General features: G+C 37.8%; 2 protein-coding genes across 4 annotated transcripts in view; one reads left to right on the top strand and one right to left on the bottom strand.

The window, feature by feature from the left end:
* Positions 1-4,431, top strand: part of LOC108746344 (transmembrane channel-like protein 3) — an 11,759-nt gene extending 7,328 nt beyond the window's left edge. Inside the window, exons 9-17 of the mRNA XM_018483052.1 lie at positions 122-290; positions 623-970; positions 1,254-1,469; positions 1,556-1,662; positions 1,771-2,066; positions 2,266-2,445; positions 2,575-2,695; positions 3,778-4,121; positions 4,266-4,431. Coding sequence (XP_018338554.1) covers positions 122-290; positions 623-970; positions 1,254-1,469; positions 1,556-1,662; positions 1,771-2,066; positions 2,266-2,445; positions 2,575-2,695; positions 3,778-4,121; positions 4,266-4,431 — 1,947 coding nt within the window. The remainder of the gene's footprint in view (positions 1-121; positions 291-622; positions 971-1,253; positions 1,470-1,555; positions 1,663-1,770; positions 2,067-2,265; positions 2,446-2,574; positions 2,696-3,777; positions 4,122-4,265) is intronic.
* Positions 4,432-4,709: 278 nt separating this feature from the next.
* Positions 4,710-19,817, bottom strand: part of LOC108746350 — a 76,197-nt gene continuing 61,089 nt past the window's right edge. For 2 of the 3 annotated variants that reach the window (XM_018483061.1, XM_018483060.1), the window contains exons 2-13: positions 15,098-15,308; positions 13,955-14,482; positions 12,589-13,471; positions 11,196-12,074; positions 9,932-10,129; positions 8,087-8,271; positions 7,221-7,472; positions 6,953-7,114; positions 6,383-6,668; positions 6,065-6,296; positions 5,810-5,963; positions 4,710-5,522 (exon numbers count right to left, since the gene is read on the bottom strand). In XM_018483061.1, the coding sequence (XP_018338563.1) occupies positions 5,262-5,522; positions 5,810-5,963; positions 6,065-6,296; positions 6,383-6,668; positions 6,953-7,114; positions 7,221-7,472; positions 8,087-8,271; positions 9,932-10,129; positions 11,196-12,074; positions 12,589-13,471; positions 13,955-14,482; positions 15,098-15,259 (4,182 nt within the window). In that variant the 5' untranslated portion in view covers positions 15,260-15,308 and the 3' untranslated portion in view covers positions 4,710-5,261. The remainder of the gene's footprint in view (positions 5,523-5,809; positions 5,964-6,064; positions 6,297-6,382; positions 6,669-6,952; positions 7,115-7,220; positions 7,473-8,086; positions 8,272-9,931; positions 10,130-11,195; positions 12,075-12,588; positions 13,472-13,954; positions 14,483-15,097; positions 15,309-19,817) is intronic. The other variant, XM_018483063.1, reaches the window with a different exon arrangement.

The raw sequence follows: 19,817 nt of genomic DNA, 5'->3' as shown, positions 1-19,817 counted from the left end.
TACGTATATAATCCGTTAGCATACGTGAATTAGAATAGCACAATGAAGACGTAACATCATTCACGATATTATCCGTGTACATACTTAGACTCATTGTTTTCTGGATGTACTTTCTTTATAGAAACAAGACGTTCTTTACGATCTCAAACCGATAAACAAATGTGTACATAAATTAGCACCATGCGACGAGCTGACGCGTACGCAACAGATCGCAACTTTAGCATCTTTATGCCTTGTTTTAATAAACAATATCACCCATTCTCGTGTTAAAAAGGAAATATCGCAGTCAAGTATGATCTATTTAAATCAATATATATTGTACTTCCGACAGGCATATGTGCTATTTCAATTCATAGTAAATTTTAAGAAACATTGAAAGTAAATATGTAATAAGATGCAATTTTCTTAATTACTTTTCTTCTTTCTTCATCAAATTTCAAAGCAATCGTGGAAGATGATTTCTAAAGTAAGAATTTGCTTTCGTCACAAATAAACTGACAGACATACCGATTCAGGAAATAGCACAGATGTGTTTCATGAATTATATTCACCCAATGATAAAAGATAATTTCACGATTTTCCAACGAAAATTTGATCGATACGGTCCATTGTTTTCATTCAGTGTTACCATCCATCAAGCAAGAACCTTTCTTTCTTAATCCTTTATTGGACAACGATACCTTATATAAGGACTTCAATGATACGTATGATTATAAAGATTATTCAGATTACGATAATTACCAATCTAAAACTTTGGATATGGATAATAGCAATGAGTCTTCTATCACATCTTATTATGAGGAACAGTATACCGAGAGTGTGGATGATAACGAAATACATTATAACGCGAGCCCGACAGTAATTTCCAATTTTCTGACTGATTCAACAATTACTAGACATTTCTATACAAGTTCAACTTTGTCCCAAAGCGAAACTACAGCGTCAACGCTCGAATCAAACATAATGGAAGGTATATTATACTTCGTATGTCTTTTTATATGCTTAATTAATAATTATTCAGATTTCTTATCAGCTAAATACAAACTAATGATAATATCACATCAACATTACAATTTCCCACATTCAATATAAACGTAATATAACACATGTTGTACATAATAATTACATTATTAGTTTATGTTTAGTGGCTACATATATACGTACATTGATTGACTTGTATAATCATTTGAAAGAGCAATTTTTTAAATATTAGAAATATACATTCTAAAACTATTTTGATGATTTTACCGAAGGAACAATAACTACTCCGTCAACTTCAGACAGCAAGACATCATCTGTTAGCAAATTTAACATTACATCTACAGTAGCAAACACGACAACAATTACAACGCATATTCCGGAAAGTCAATCTCCTACTTTGCAGTCTTCGGATAAACATGTGATTCCCCTCCCAAAAGACAATTGTGTGGACAGATGCCTTGAAAAGATTTGTACTACGAAAAATTTAGGTAAAAAGAAATGTTTTTTTTTTTTAGATCAAATTTGTATTTGTTATTCCTCTTCAATTTTTGACAATAGATATATTTATTTTCAGGTATACGATTAGAACAATTAAATCTGGAGACACGCAAAAGGCTGCGCCGATCATGCTGGGAAACGATGTTTGGGCAAGAACTTGCTAAGCTCACTGTCATGGATTTGGTAAGATATACAAAATAAATTTTACAAAATCAAACCAAAAGTTGGATCAATAAATATTGCTTATTATGTATTTTATTATTATGTATTTTTTAATATGATTTATATTAGATACTCACTATATTAGCCACTCTCAGCATGGATTTCTTCCGCGCTGTTTTCGTGCGTTTTATGAACAACTTCTGGTGCTGGGATTTAGAGAAACAATTTCCGCAATACGGTGACTTCAAAATAGCTGAAAACATTCTCCATTTAGTTAACAATCAAGGCATGGTTTGGATGGGAATGTTCTTCAGTCCTGGTTTAACGGCACTGAATCTCTTTAAGCTTGGCGTTCTAATGTATTTACGTTCTTGGGCGGTTTTGACGTGCAACGTACCTCACGAAGTAGTCTTCAGAGCGTCCAGGTTAAAATGCATTATTTGTGAAAAATTATGTTACACTTTTCTAGTTTTTACCGAACAAAATTAAATAATTAAAATGCGTGTTTATGAATAGTCAAACATCACGCACTCTATTTAAATCGTTCCTTTAGTTTTTATACGTGCACTTATCTATATTTTTTTATCCACAATTATTCGCTGCAATCATTTTTATATATTACAGGTCTAACAATTTTTACTTTGCGCTGTTATTGACTATGCTATTTTTATGCGTGTTGCCGGTCGGTTATGCTATAGTCTGGGTCGAGCCTTCGTGTTATTGTGGTCCATTTTCTGGTTATCCAAAGATTTATAATTTAGCGACGCAAAGTTTGACAAACTCGCTCCCGAAGATAATCCAACAGTACGTTCTGTTTATATAGAAGCGTTTACGATGCAAATTTATTTGAAATTTAGATTATCTTTTGTTGATTACAGTTAAAATAATAATGCATCTCAAATATAATCTATTGAAAACTTTATTCTGATTTAGAGTTCTTGATTACGTTGCATCGCCTGGTATAGTAATACCATTGATTGTTCTCATGACGTTGATTATTTATTACATGGCATCTCTCACTGGATCTTTGCGAGAAGCGAATAACGATTTAAAGGTAACACTATACAAAGTGATCCAAACCAATCGCAGGAATCGGCATGTATGTATTCCTCATGAAAAACTGAGTCAAAAATGTTAATAGCAAAAAATGTTGAGGTGTCAATTTTGAAGGTGAGCCTTCCAACCATGTGTGTGTGTGTGTGTGTGTGTGTGTGTGTGTGTGTGTGTGTGTGTGTTTGTGGAGTGTAAAATTTGCGCCATCAAGCGCGGCGCAATCAAGCGATCGCGCTTTGACGGATATCGCTAAACGTCACGATGCTAAATGAGAATTGAAAAGATTCCGTGAAATCTCTATTAACATCTACTGCTGTATTCTTAAATTGAACTTAATTTAATTGACGAGGAATAATTCCAATTGCAAATTCGACAGAATATAATTAAAAAGTGCGTATTTTGGAAATACATTTTAAGTAATAAACAAATATTAATAAATTAAATCAATATTAATTAAATTATCCGAAAAAATAATATTAAAGACATTAGTCAGCAAACATTTCCAAAATTTCTTTTCAAATAGTTCTGTCGTAAACAATATTAGAAAAAATTTAATAATAATAAAATTACATTTTAATATAATTTTTAGTAATAATACAACTTAGTATTTGCTTACTTCGATTCATTCACTGTAAATACTTTTTTTTTCTCATATCGTAATTCGAAATTTCGTTCATTTTATTTCATAAATATGAAATATTTATTTATATCAAATGCAAATTTCAAATGTAAATTTTATCCATCAAAGCGCGATCATGACCGTCGCTTGATTGCATTGCGTTTGTTAGTGCGAATTTTACATGTGGTTGGAACGGTTTTGAAAGCTCACCATTCAAAAATTATTGAAAATTATTATTGACACCTCAACATTTTGCTATTAATATTTTCGACTCAATTTTTCATGAGGAATACGTACATGCTGGCTCCTGCGGTTGGTCTGGATTACTCTGTATAAGGGAATATGCGGTATATAGATTATAGGGCTCCATTAAATTGTGTATAACGTTTAATATTTTATGCTTAATTGTTATTTTTAATATTTATTATTATTAATTTTATACTTATATCAAAGTGTTGTTCTAGATGCAACTACGACAGGAGCGTACAGAAGAACGTCGGAAATTGTTCAAAATAGCAGAGAAGAGGCATACCGTAGCTGAAACTCCGCTATCGAAGTGGAAAAAGATCCTTCCGGCGTTGCCACAGGTCAAAATATCTCAAAATTCCGAAACAGTTCAAAAGGCAAATGTACAGATCTCAATTGGGAACGTGAGTACAGTAGAAATAGGTACAGTTGAAAATAAAGACTTGATGAATGATACCGAAGAATATTCACGTCAGGATCAAGTATTGTCCAATTGCGACAATGAGCAACGAGTTGAAGAACAGAATGGTTTAATATCAAACGATACATCTTCTAACAGAAGGTATGATAATAACAATTAATTGCAAAAATGAAATTGGCAAGCTTTTCTATGCAAGCTTCTAATGAAGATTGCATAATAAAAAAATGTCAAATGTATTTATATGTTGCTGAATTATGCATAAAATATAATATATATTTTCATAAGCAAATTGACAAACGTGGTTGGATGTTCTTGGGACTCATCGTCGAATAAGCAAAGTGTTACCGTACCAGAAATCCAAGTAAACAATGAAGAAAAAATCGTATCCGACGTTTGCGCAAACATTGAATTGGATGGTGTCCCTGAAAACGGCAATCAAGAGACAACGTAACAAATCGAGTGTAATATAAACTATTTAAAAAAAAGAATGAAAATAACTTTGTAAGGATCTGAGAAATGCGATTTCTCAGAATTCATTTTGTACTAGTCCATAAAAAATATATTTAAAAAATATTAAAAGATAATCTCTTTAGAATTGTAGATTAGAATTATAGAGTTAGTCATCTCATTCTTTAAACATATAAATACGGCATATATTGCGCTTACTTTTATGTGATTGTAGATTTTCTGAAATATAAAATTTGTAGACACCTTGTAATTATTCATTTATTTCTACAAATATATGTATGTAAAATATCTATAAATATTTATAAATAACTATCGCACATTGCTGAAGACGACCTGAAGCAGCTATCTCTAAACTTCCGGATTTGTGACGGATTCATAGAAACGCACACTGTACACGCAAAATCACATTTTGATTGAGCATTGGCACATTTCTAATACCTTTATCTTATCAGACATTACATTAAATAAACATTGAGCTATGTCCCGAGATTATTTATACATACATCAATATATCCTGCATATACAAAAATACATTTTCCTCCAGCAAACGTACGATTTAATCTCACGTTAGTATAAATTAATTATACATTGTTCTTACATAACGACCATTTAAAAAATCCGTCAATGTCGAGGAACATAAATTAATTGTAATTAATTAATTAAAAAATGAAGGAAAAGCTGTGTTATGTTATATTGCACACTGGTTACAAATTATCTTTGCATTTGAATAACTTTTTTCTTATCGATAAATATTAATTTTTCTCGTCAAATACTTGGTATTTGTACAAATCATCATGTACGACGCAGAACATATCAGCATCTTTGCGACAAGCGCTTACGCTGCTCATCGAGAAGCATGGATGCCTCGCTCATAATTTTAGCAGTAGTTCGTACCAAGAATAATAATTGATATTCATCTATAACGGTCAACGCTGCCTTCGTCTTGATGAGAGCGTGAAGTACATTCGCTCGTTCGAGGTCGAGCCATCTCTGAAGCGCCACTTCTCTTTCCCGTGGACCACCAAGTGGCACATCGGCCGGGCCCCACAATGAGAATTCCAACACGGATTTCACCTGATTGCCAAAAGAATTGAACAGTAATTTTATCCGAAGGATGCAGATTGTGCTGGCGATTATAATAAATTTAGTAAGTACAAATATGGGACGTACAATAGCAACTGTAAATGCACGAAATAACAAGGTATTGCTATCAACAATTTTTAGTTTAAAAAAGCATGCAAATTTAATAATTAAAAAAAGACGTAAGTATGTAGGCATGGTAAAGTAAATTTATGGTTAAATTGGAAATATTTGCACTTGCGTGTCCTGCGAATTAGAATCAAATAGAAATAAGTTTTCACCTGCGAGAGTGTAACCGCTTTCTCACGTATCAGTAAATCTTGTACGAGAGGCAGTTCGTCCGTCAGATGCAACTGTTGCAGCGCTATTAGAGCGCATTCGCACAAAGAGACCCGTTCCTCGCCAGACTCGTCGCTCGGGTCTATGTTTAACCTCCTGCAAAACGGAAGTGAAACATTGAATAACGGGTTCGTGGAGATCCGCGCGATTATATTATTATACTGCGTCAAGTTGTCGTTATACGAGAAAATACCAACCCTTGTAGGAGGTACAGTCGATAATAAACATCCTCTCTGCAAAGTACAACGTCGCTTAGAGATTTGCTGGCATCCTCGATTCCGCGTGCTTGAAGACTCTTCAGAGCGTTGACCAGTTGAAGGAAGACGAACGACGTTTCTCTGCTCGCGCCCTCGCCGTTTATGTCCTTCGACATCACTCCAAATGATTGTATGGTAATGACATTCAGGCATGGAAGAATCGAAATTGTAGCTAAAACAAGAGAATTATTGTTAAATATACAGTAATTTATATTTTTCAATGTTTTTTTTTGTCGCAAACGTTTTAACGTGTATTACCTTCAACATCCCCGTTCCTGGAAGGCTGAACCTTTTCAATTATCTCTTTCGGCACCTTATCCACAAATTCTATTATAGATGTTAAATAAAAATCTTTCTGTGGCATAGGCATAGCTAAATCAAATGCTATGCAAAGAGTGACATTTTGATCATTCCACGTAGCAGGGCAAAATATTCTTCTACCGATGGAGACCGATGACAAAGTATCGACGTTAAAATGCTTCAATCGGGGATTCGCGTTTTTGAGGGCACGCAGACTCGGGGGGAACTGGACAGTTTGATTTTCCTGAAAAGACGTAGTCGGAAAAAAAAAAAAAAATTACCTTTTATTATTTTATTGCTGCATAATAAAATAGATGAAGAGTTTTGAACTTAAAATATTCCACGTAACTTCCTTCGAGGAAATCAATTATCTTCTTGAGTCTACGGTAAAGTCTGTAGACACAAAGCTACTCCTACAAATTGAGGATAACAAAATCTGTGCACGAGGGGACCGATAAGGAACTCGTTCGTATGTGTTTCAGGCAAACAAGAACGTACAACGGTAAATAATTACAATATGGAGCTAACCTGTTCAAGAAATTGGGCGAGCGCTTCGTGATTCGCCACAACCACGGCGCCGTAATTATCCTCGAGGCTTCGATGAACGACAGTGCGCCCCCGGCGTTGCCTCAAGCGGCCCATCCTCAGCTCGTCATCCGCGTTCTTCCAATCTTGGTCCTCCTCGGCGCCCTGGAGTTCACGGGCGTTCGATTAAAAAGGTACGTTTAATGGGAACCAAATGAAAAAAAAAAGAAAAAAAAAGAAAAAAAGAAAAACATAAACCCTGAAAGCGTACCTCGTCACCGGTGTAGAGGGTGTACGGCGCGTAAAGTTCGCTCTCCGTCTCGCTGCCGCAATACGGCAACGAGACCGACCTCACGAACGAGAGTTGATGGTGAGCCTTTGACTCCCCGATTATCGCACTGCTGTCGGACTTCCTTTTACACGCGGCGCGGAATCCGTTTCCGCTTCCGTGCCGCAGCTCGAGATTCGAATCGCACTCGGGCGAACTCGAGAGGCACTCGTACACATGGCTGTCGTTGGATGTCTATTGAAATGCAAGTAATTGCTGTACTATCAAATCGCTATTGAGATGGTTCCAAACGATACAGCACTTACGGCGCATATTTTACCGGATGTAAATTTCCTTTTTTTTTTTTTTTTTTTTTTGAATTTGTAGAGAACTGCTGTATTCTTATACTATTAATTCCCTCGTACCTTTTTTTTATCGATGAATAAAAGAAAAAAATAACGCAGATATATTTTTTGACCAAAAAAATTTGACCAATTTTATATATAAATTCTAAACACGAAGTTTACATCAATTTGCTTTCCTTTAAAGATATTATCCATCACTCTCTCTTTAGCGTCTCTTTTTTTTCCTATTTCCGTTTGACGATAAAAATCTGTACAGGAAATTATCGCGGCAACAATTACAAAGCAATTATCTTCTTTTCGCTGTTTACCTTTCTCTATGTGAGATCTATGAACGTTCGCCTATATACAAAGAATTAAAGAATGCTGGATGCAGCGTGTGAATATTGTTCGTATTAACATTTTCATGCAGTCCAACAATAGTAATCGAATTCACATTCAACGTTTGCGTGTACGTCGTCTGGAGCCGGCTTTAGACAGATTGATTTGTAGAAAAGCCTCTCTTACCGGCGACTCGGAAGTGGGTCGTGCAGTGGCGAGCCTGTCGTAATCCCGGTGCCGATCTTCAGCCGACGTACCCAGTGACCTTTTCGTGACGGGTTGGGAAATCGCTCGATCTCTCATACTGGCAGTTCTTTGGGGTTTCGAGGGTGTCAGGGCACTGCGTACCTCACCTGTAACATCCTCCGCTGCTGCAGGCACGATCCGCCATCGTCAAGCGTCACGGGTTAGTATCACAAGACACAAGGCATGTCAACGAAACGGGCTAGCTATCCGGACTTAGATAGTTCGCCTAACACACTACTGGGATACACTACTGGGAGGAGAACATCCGCGCAACGCAGAGTCAAATTTGACACGGCGATATGATGGACGTTACGTTCACACATGGCTCCACGTATGTAGATACTAATCGCTACTGTGGTACATGAAAATTATTTCTTTTTTTTTAATATCCAAATAATCTCTAATACAGAGCCTCTCCGATCTAAACCCGATTTTACGAGCGCTCAAGCGTTGAGATGGCTAACGTGGATGGCCGTGCGAGGATACATCTTTCCGCCTTTGAGCCCGCCTTTGAGCAACGTCTATCACGCTACAAGCGTAAACGGGCATTGGGATCGACGAATATAACATAGCACATACGGCATCTTTTATCCTCCTGCGGATGGGAATCTTCGACCTTACGAACGTACGTTACGTATAGCTTTTACTTGAATTTACAAGACTCCTTACAAGATATCGATCACAGCGCATGCAATGCGTGCGGCGTTAGTTGCACCCAGGTTAGAGGAGTCCTCGACTAACGTTGCTCGTGGCACGCACCGTTACGTAACCACTGCAGAAAGAGGGGGGTGGGGGGAAAAAAAAAGAAAGAAAAAGAGGAAGAAAACGGAGAGAGACGTGAACGCGGATATGCGCGCGGTTTACGCTTGAGCAGTCGCGCTTATGTCGGCGCGATGGACGTCGCCGTTGTTCGCGTTAATGAGAGAAGGAGGAGACAGAAAGAGATGCGGAGGTGCAACGAACAAGCCACAGCATCGGGGATCAAGTACCGTACGGCGTATGCGAGACGAAGCGCGATCGAAGAGAAAGAATGGCTAAGAGAGCCGAATAAATTGGAAAGAACACAAGACTCTAGATTATCTTTTCCAACAATATACGTTTATTCATCAGATACAAATGTTCGATATTACAGTTCTTGCCTTTTACAGTTTTACACTGTCACAAAAAAGCATTTCGTCGACGAATACAACAAATAGCACAAATAACATTTTATTTAACCAGCCATTCTCAAACTTTCTATCGGTAATCTTACCGCGGGAACTTGCGTTGCAAAAGCAGTCGTGTCTCAACAATGAAAAGCTACAAAGCCTTCGATCGATATTGCTTAATACTACATTACGTGAAACGAGTTTCAAAGGAGCTTAAAAGCCGAGTCCTGCCCGAAAGAATAGGAGTACGCTCTTTCAGTGAATATTACGAAAACATTATTATCAATATAATACGTATCACAGAATATTGTGACTTTCTAAGAATAATTTTAGTTCCTTTAGGACTCACAAATCCTTCCTTACGATTTGTATCTTATAGAAAATGTCGCGTTTCCATCATCGGGAATAATCAATCGAAATTAATCGCGTGCAGTTAGTTAAGTGGAAAATCGTCTGTTCTCCCCGAGGATGCAAGTTAAACATCACCACGTGGCTCAATCGCTGTACCCACGCAAGCGAAGCGACGTCTCTCCCGTTTTAAAAAGCGGTTGGCGCGAGGATTCGTGTGAGTATGGCTGTTAACATCGAGAATGGTCGCTACGATTAACTCAGTTACACTGTATAGGCCTGAACTTACCCAGATTCGCGTAAATTGAATCCGAGGTCGTCGACGGCCTCCAAGTGGCTTTCGACGTCTTGTCGTTTCTGGATGCGACGTTCAATTTGATCTCTGCACGAGGTGGCGGTGGTCTGACTGGTTTGTCCACCAAATCCAATCTCGACCAATCCTCGAGGGATTGATTCCTCGGCGGCGGGGGTGGTTTGCCGGGTCTCGCTGTAACAACAACGTAATGTTTCGTCTCCTCTGTGGCGAGGTTGCATTTGTATAAGTACATATATACACTGGGTGTCCCAGAATGACCGCCAAATATTTCGATGCTGATAGAGCCGATTAAACTGGGTCGGAAAGTCCTCTACCGTTTGGTAATTTTTGCAATAATTAACAAGTTATAAATTAACAAAAATCACCGAATATTGGTTTTCAATCATTTTTTATTCAAATACCAACCAACTTTACGGAAAAACAGCAAGAGACGAGAATTGTTTATTCTCTTCTCATAGAGTTCTGAGAATTTTTTCAGAATTTTTTAGTACCGCGTTTTCTCATGTTGGTAAAAAATAATTGCCAACGAGAAAATGCAGTACTAAAAAGCTGATAAAAAATTTGAAAAAAAAATTCTTAGAGCTCTATGAGAAGAAAATAAATAATTTTTGTCTCTCGCTGCTTTTCCGTAAAGTTGATAGTATTTGAATAAAAAATTATTGAAGACCAATCTTTGACGATTTTTAGTAAGTAATTAATATCTTGTTAACTATTGCGAAAATTGCAATATGATAGAGGACTTTTCGATTCAGTTTTAATCCGCTCTATCAGTATACGAAATATTTAGCGGTCATTCTGGAACACCCTGTATATTGGATGTATTCAGTACTACAGTCGCTCACTGAGCGACTAAATAGCAGTCAAATGTGATTAATTCTTACCTTTAGATCCAACCAATTACATTAAATTGCTACTTAATTGCTTAGTGAGCGGCTGTAGTACTGAATGCATCTACATACATATAATGTATATGTACCTGTGTATATATATATATATATATTTTTTTTTATACGCTTTTTTCCACGTTTTTTGATAATTTAAAATGTCAATTTTTTTCGTACACGGAAAGAATGATGTTGCTATAATAATATCTAAAAATTTAGCTAGATAGAAAAAATTATTTTTTCACATTATTAAAATTATTTTCAAATCTGTATCTACCTAAATTTTTAGATACTGCAGCGAAATCGTTCTTTCCGTAATATTTAATATTTTATCGCCAAGAATTCGTACTTACCCGCAATCGATGGAGGCAATCGCGCCATTCTCGAGCCATCGTTTTTAGCACCGCAGGAATCCGTTTGGTCCTCATTCATTCTGGCAATGATCCTATCATTTCCCACTACCTCAACCGCGGCGCCGTCCAACTCCAACGGATGGATTATTTCTAATCGCGGTTTCGGTTGCGGCGTCGACGGTATTTCGTCGGTCCTCGCGCCCGACGTTTGCCCGGTAATCACATCCATATCTTTCCTCGTGCCCATTCTCAAGAACCTCTTGAGAGAGAAACCTTTTCGATTTCTACCTCTCTTCTTCTCCTCCCGCACATCCTTCTCCGTTGTTAAGCTGTCTTGTGACAGAGATATCGTTCTCCTAGGCGCGGACTCGACCGGCTGCTTGGCACTCTCATTTGTCGGGTCCGGTAGATCGCAGACCGCTTTGCGGAACTTTGGACTGCAAGAGGACGATCTTTCTCGCTTCTCTTTTTCGCGAACGACTGGGGAATCAGACTTCAGATTCGCTCCCGGATTCCTGGCGAATAGGGAGGAGACTGGCATGAGATCCTCCATGGATTCCGGCGGTCGCGGAGCGATCCTCCTCTTGTTCGGCGAACGTATAAGCTCCATTGTGGAAACAGAGACCGGAGTGATCTCCGGAAATTCCTCGTCTAGCATAACATTCTCTTCCATTTCTTCGTTACTCATCGGATAATTTCTCAAAGCTGGCGGTGCGGTCACGGAAGTAAACAACGGCGAGAAAGAGGACTTCAACGGAGTTTTCGCTGGATATCCAGATTCTGTGGTTTGAGCTGTTGGTGGGACTTGGTCGGGTTCCGATAAAATCTCATTCGTAACGTTCTTCTTCGCTAAACATCGAGAGCTCATATCCTGCATACCTAAAAAGAGATAGTAGGACGCATCGTAATGTTGTTAAGGGAATTTCTGCGTAAGGAAACTTTTTTCCAAAAGCTAAAGAATAAAAGACGCAGCTAAAACGTAAAAACAAAATTTGTTTAAATTATTCTCATCGTAACAATATTTACATGGCTGTAAATGTTTCATTTTTTAAACCAACAATTAATTCTGATCAGCATAGAGTTTGAGATATAATTTTCTTCTTCATTCTCAAATATTAAAATCTAAAATATTAAAAATATTAAATCTAAATATTAAAATATTAAAATATTTCTTCAAACGTAAACACGATTCGGGACTTGACAAAATTTCGATGGGACGTAATGCCAACAATTAGAAGCAACAATTAGAAGCTTTCGATCATTTTCATCTCCATTTCAAGTTGAATAAAAAATACAATAAACATTTAAATTATTCAAATATATAGCAAATAATTCGAGCAATTTTTAATTTTTTTTTTTTTAAATTGCACTTTAGACTAATCGTTAAACTCACCTAGACTTTGAGCTGGTCTACTGGCGACGGTTTGGACCGAGGGAGGCGGTAATACATAATCGCCGTTGGGTATTTTCCTCACTGCGAATGGGCCACCATCGTTTAGGCTCGCCTTCGCGGAAAAGGTCGCTGGTTTCTGCGGTACGGCGGGCTTCGTCTTCAAGTCCGTATTGACGCTACCGTGTAAGAAAGAGGGCCTCGGTTCTGTGGTTATGATTGGCGGTGGACTCGTAGGCAACGCTGGTGGTTCCGTCACTTCTCCCTCGTCCGCTTTGCCGTCCGGTTCGCCCGCGAGCTCGCGACTGCTGTCGAAACAGAATTTCTTCCGTTCCGCACCCTCGCACTCTCCTTCGACCTCGCGTATCTGCGACGACGGAGCTTCCTTACCATTGTCGACGCCGTTGACATTCTTCTTGTCGACATTCATCGACCGATCGCTCTCCGGTGTCTCCTCGTTCCTCGAGGGCGTCAACGGGACGAGCCCGACCCTCTCTTCTTTTCCTTGGTCTTGTTTCGCACAATCGCTTTTACTTGTCATCGTCCTCTTTGCGCTCTCTCCCACGTCATTACTCAGCATAGATTGCGTAGACATTCTCGACGAAGTCTCGATTTCAGTCTTCTTTGTTGCTGAAACGGTGTTAAGGGGGACACTTGTGGCGTTATTCTTGTCGGCTTTAGAGACGGGCAAGTATTTCTGCGCCGTTGTTTCCACCGTCTTCACCGCATCCGTATTGGCAGTATCCGTAGACTCTCTTCGCATGATGGAAATCATATTGGCAGAGGTGATCAACGGCATGTCTACGATTTTCCCTAATTCTGGGAGAGATTTTTGTTCTTGCTCGTCGGCCTTATTCCGTTCTAAACCACTGAGTTTCTTTGCGACCTTCAACATTTAATATAAGAATATCTCTTGAAAAATTGACTTCTTGCTTGCAAAGTGATATTTAAATTCGTAAAATAATCTGATGACTTTTGCTGTCATAATATTACTTTATAATATTTTCTTATCTAAATAATCTTAGTGCAAAATTGTATTAAACTGAAAACTTTCTAACAGTAAATGGAAGAATATTGTTAAAATCATTAAAGATAGTATCTTTTCAATAGATAATATTGGTTAAGGAAGAATGAAAAAACAATAGATATTATTGTATCAGAAAGTGCAATATCGTATAAGAATCGTTTCAATATCATTGAAATATGCTGTAATTAGTAATGTTTAACTTGCTAAAATATTCAACTTTGTTTATAAAATCCAGAATAAGAGTAACTCAACTTGTGTCTAATGAAATAACCTGCTTTAATAAAAAAAACAGAAAATTTCGCGATAAAAATTTAAATTGTTTCGTGCTTCCGTTTTACTTACTTCGGCAGTGTTGTCCGACGATCCGTCGTCGCCGGGTTTTAATCTAATAAACGGACTGGTTTGTAAGTTGATCGTGTTGTTGATCTTTCGATCGGTCGGTCTTTTGGCGGTGGGTACGGACTCTTCTCCGCCGAAAGGCGTTACAGAGACCAAGAGAGTCGTTTTCCTGCCATCGGCGTCTCTCTGTATCTTACCCAGCATCAATGAGGCGAAAGATTTCGCAGGCGACGCCGTCGATGGCTTGGAGACGTCGTGCGAACCGTTAGTCTCGACATTCGTCAAATTTGCGGTGACCGTGTTGAAGTTCGTGTTCGCACGGGTCAGGTCGAATAACGCACGTTCCTCCTCGCTATCCGGCACGAGGTCCTCCGGTTTCGCAGAGGATTCGACCTGGATCCCATCCCTATCCTCCTCACCGTCAGAGAAGTCATCGCCGCCATAACCGATCACCTCGGCGAGAGACTCGGGGAAACCGACGTTCTTTCTTCGTGGATCTTTTCGACAAACCGTTTTGTCGCGAAGAATACTCTGCAAGATTATTCGATCGTCTGATTCCAATAGGATAGGAGAATGCGATTTTTCTATATATAATATATAACCGAACAAATAGGAAATGATTACTTTTAATGATTACTAATTATTATGTCCCGTTAATTAGATGTAGTTACGCGATATGTACAAATAACTCGAAAAATAAGTTGTTTCAATATATCTTCGTATAAAATATCGACTACTTGATATATTACATATCGATCTTTTGTATAAAATATTAATTACAGCGCGTGTATATATAAATTGAAACTAAACGGTAAATAATATAAATCGTATAAAAGCAATCAACAGTTTAACAAACGCTCCGCGCGTTGATTCAATTGTATTTTTTTTTCATCTAAAATTGAGATAGAACTACATTCCTCTAGATCTAAAAATATATAATTCAAATGTAATGCAAAGTGTTTACAAAGCTGTTTCTCTGATTGCTGCAAATATGCAATGTACGTAAACAAAATATATATTTGGAACGTAACTGTGATGTTTCTATAATCCAATTGAAAATTTACGCCTAAATACAATGTACAAACCTACTGCGTATATAATATGTACACAAGCATTAGATATATTATTATGTACAAGTTTTTGTACCTGCAACTGAAGATGATCAATCTTCAAATTCGTGGAAGCCTTCCCGACATTCAATCGCAATGTGTCGTCAGCCGGCGCATGTTCCTCCTTCGGTTTGAAACAGTTCGAGCAGAGCTCCTTCTTCCAGGCGTTTTGCACAAAGCGATTGCATTGTGTGGACATTGTTGCCTCACCGCGACAGCGACAGCGAAAGCCCCGTTACATCATCACTCTGAAAGGAAAGAGGTGAAATAGTAATCGATTCGATTCTTCAGCCGGTGCAACGATCAACGGTGCATTGTGCACGCGCGGCGAACGGACGTGAGATAGAGCGCGAGAAATGATCTTGTTCCGTGAAAATATACTTACGCGATCGCAGCGCGAAAATCAATTTGTCCCGAATTTTCAATGTTCTCTGGAAAAATTTTCCAAATTTTCCAAATCCCACTGAATAGCTCTTAAAAACGGCTGTTACGGAGGACGATCGATTTGCAGCCGTTTCCCCAGAATTCGCTTAACGACGAAGCGCGCCTGTCAACGAGCGATTACCTTGGACGGTCGTTGAGAACCAAAACGAAACGAGTGAGTACATTTTCCTGTCCGCACCGTCGGCAGTGGCTACTGTGGCAATACAATCGGGACAATTGACTGGAGCTGCCCGACCGGCTGAGTAATTGCCTCACTTCCGGTCCCGGCTTTATTTGCAACAGCGATGGCCTAGCCTGTACCCGTCATTAGCAAGTAATAACGTAAGAATATTGTGCCATTGTGAATTTTTCTTTCTACGAAGGTAGTCGAAAATGAGAGTCGAACAGTTTTTCCAACTAATTTTCTTCCACGCTACGCTCCGGATATTTCTTTAGATTACATCTACTCACGCGAAAACAATATTTTGCTGCTCCAGCTAAAATTATCGTTTTTTTTTTTGTATCTGATAGAAAATTATGTATCATGCGCGTAGAATTGATAGCACGAATCTCTCTCTACAAGCAAAAAAATATTTTACTACTCCAACTAGAATTATAGCTGTTTCTCGTATCTGATAGAAAATTATGTATCATACACATGGAATTTATAACACAAATCTAAATTCTATCTCTATCATATGTGATTAGATGCAATACATATCCAATATCGCAGTACTTGCTAGAAATTTGTCTATTTTAGCTATTTTTCATATTTAGATCATTTTCGCTATAAATCACTTTTTTGAGTAATTGTAAAATCTATAAAAATAATTTTTTATCATTAACGATGCACTAATTGATATAATCAAAAGTGAATGCTTTTTAAAAAGTGAGCTTCACAAAAAGCAATTAGTGCATCGTTAGTGAGAAAATTGTTTTTACAGATTGTATTATTCCAAAATTTAACGTAGCGGCTTATATAATAATATAATATATAAAATATTCTACATCTAAAATACGTCTAAAATAACGATATTTTTGCTGAAATATCTAAAAATTTAGCTAGCTGCAGATCAGAAAATAATTTTGTTGAGTCATCAAAATAATTACATAGGAAACTCAAGCATGATGTAAACAATGCTGCAAAAGCATTGTTTTGACATTCTAGCAACCAGCTTCAGCGTTCTATGTAATTATTTTGATAGTTCGACAAAATTACTTTCAGATCTGTATATATTTAACTAAATTTTTAGATACTTCAGCAAAACTGAAACTATCCTTTTCGTTAATGCTAATGGAAAATTGTTTATTAATTTTTTGATTGACACGTACGCAGACAACGTTAGAGAGCAACGACGTCGCAAAGAATCATCCTCTCGCTATTGACAAATATTCGCTGTCTATTGCAGAAGCTGCGAAACTGGAGAATCCTCTCTCTCTTAATTTAGATATTAATCGCAGGGGAAATCGCGTGCGCGACACACTGGAACGAAGGATATCATCGAGGACGAAAAGAATCACACGACCACGTCCACGACTGATGTCCCATTAGCATGCAAGACTTACCAGTACTTGCAGACCAGGCACAAAGTACCGTTGCCGATCTCGTTGATCCGTTACGTCTCTCGCGTTCCTGCCCGCGTCTTTCATACACATGGAAAATCTGTGACGCAGTCACGTAAAAATTTAGATTAACATCGAAAACGTGTTTCACGGTTGGATACCAAGTTCCTCTAAGAAAATCAGGAAAGAATCCTTTGCCAGTTCGGACCAGTTCCAAGAAACGGAAAAAAAAAAAAGAAAGAAAGCAGAGGAAGGAAAAAAGGTTGAATTGCAGTTCGTGCAGTGGCATTGAGGCGAACGTAATTCTCGCGACGAAGCAATAGGAACTTCAAGGTTGTTATTTCGCTTAAATGGGGTTCAAGAGGTCTAAGTAGACAAACGCCTGAGAGTTCCGTGTTTGGAATGTGATTTAGCTCTTCAACTGAAACACTTTAATAAATTTTTTTAATTCCCGAGTACTACATACGCAACGATCACATATTTATTTCTATATAAATTTATTGATAGAAAATAATTTTTATACCGTACATTAAATATTTCAAAGAATAAAACACTTGTTAGATTTTTTCCTTTTCAAATATTTTCCCAAAATAATTTAATTTAGAAGATTTTTAAATATTTTAATAAATTTGTCTTTCAAATCAAGGATCTTTCATTTTAAGGAATAATATTTTTAATCCATCGATAGAAATTATCAAATTATGTAAAAATTATATACGAAATTTTTTCTTATATTTTATATTAAAATAAATAAACTTAATATATGTGCGATCAATAAAAGTTATTTTTGCAAAATATATACTCCATTATTAATTCCGTTATTAATTGCACGTGCAATGTAATTTTTTTATAAATAAATAAAAAGTCTGGATTGTAAAGATATAATCATGTTTTAATGTTTTCCTCGCATAGAATTTTAATTATTCAGATCTCTCTCTCTCTCTCTCTCTCTCTCTCTCTCTCTCTCTCTCTCTCTCTCTCATTTTCTTAAATCGACAAAACGCATTAACTTAAAATATACAAATCGTTCTTTGACGACTCCGAGTTACTGCGGATTCATGATAACGTTGCTTTGCAATTATTATAAATTAAGCAGAAATTCTTCATAAACGGTTAACAGATAACTGTTCATTCGTAGTAATTGTCGTGGTTACTACTCGGAGATTACTATAAATTAATCCCGTGTCTACGTAACAGCGTATTCTGCGAAAAGGGAATAAACCCTTAATATTTTTACACGGAAACCGTCTGGGTCGCTACAAAGTTCCTTTCTTCTTCGGTTACAGAGGCGGACCTTGTCGGGGCTTCTCATTCCATTGAGATGACGCGTGGCGTGGCGCGCCAAGGCACAGCAGACGAAGAGCAAGGCGAGGTTCAATGCCAATGAATTTTACATATTGCAACACTCGAAGGCTTTAAACCCTGCTAGAGCTCTTGGGAAGGCAGAAAGTTCCTCGCGGCTTTGTTACTTGCCGCGAGTACAATTTCTTGTTTCGAAACCTTAATTGACTGTTTCAAACGTACAGAGAAATTTCATTACAGTTCACAGAAATAGCTTTGGATTGTCGTCTGAAGGTTGTACATAAGAAGAAAGAAATCGATTGAAAGTGCGAGTAAATGAATGTATAACAGAAACTTGAATTTTAATCGAGAATTCATCAATATTAATCTGCGAGAAGTTCAGATTTCCTCATTGGACATCTAATATTTATAAACCACACGAATTATCACGAACAGTGATTAACCGATAATGAGTAATCCAAGACTCAGAGATACTCAGAGAGAGATACTCGGTTAATGAATGCTTGTAAGTCATAAGTAACAAGCGATACTATTTATTTACTCCACCTTTGTGCGGAAATGAACAATGCGGTGATAACGCATTCGGCGAAGCAGTGAATCATTCCATGCGAAGAAAAGTGCTAAGTGTGTCGCGAAGTAAATAAATAATTATCGACGTTCGTATCTCACCGTTGTTTCCCACAGAAACGACGGTAATGCCAATATGTATTGCGGAAGAAATGGCGAGACCATCAGACATATGTGCCTTCGCACAAATACAAACCGGATGTGCACCACAAACTTCAGTGTAAAGAACAGGAGAGAGTAACAACGTGAGAGGACTTCCGTGATCATAGGAGTGAGGGATCCATGCGGATTCCGCTACGGCGCGGCTCACATTCTTTTCGTCGTACTGCAATAATTACTGTTAGTCTGCCCGCTTGATTGCGGGCATTAAACTCGCCCCTAACAACCGTAAGACGTCTGGGAATTTTCGACGTAGCACGGACGAAGAATTACCTGGAAGAGAGAAGAGGAAGGTGGGACCGTTCATTTGAGATCGCAGGGTACGTTCGAGTTTGAGAGCACTCGAGAGGCAAAAGGCTTAATGGGTCAAGAGCGAGGTAATAAGTAGCTGGTACTAGCCGTTCGAGGCGCATTAAGAGCGCGGATTACATCATTTCATATGAGACATCGTTGCTCGGAAGCAGTCAAGACCGTCACAATTGGATGATTATCATGTGTATCGAGTCTTTTATACGGAACGTTTGTAAGAAACGATCTGTATTTTTATCGAGAAGACAGAATTAATTCCGAGGATTTAATAATAATAATAATATATTTTTCGGGACAGCTATCGTAAGTTGAATTGAAGATAAGCGGGAACGTAACTGAGCGTGAAATTATCAATGTAGTTCACTTTCAACTCATAAGGTGGCAACTCTTTTTATCTTACAATTTACATTTTTATTATATATAATTTGTAAAAT

The sequence above is a fragment of the Trachymyrmex septentrionalis genome, unplaced genomic scaffold (genome assembly GCF_001594115.1).
Source record: "Trachymyrmex septentrionalis isolate Tsep2-gDNA-1 unplaced genomic scaffold, Tsep1.0 scaffold168, whole genome shotgun sequence".
Lineage (NCBI taxonomy): Eukaryota > Metazoa > Arthropoda > Insecta > Hymenoptera > Formicidae > Trachymyrmex > Trachymyrmex septentrionalis.
This window is presented reverse-complemented; position numbering and strand designations above follow the sequence as displayed.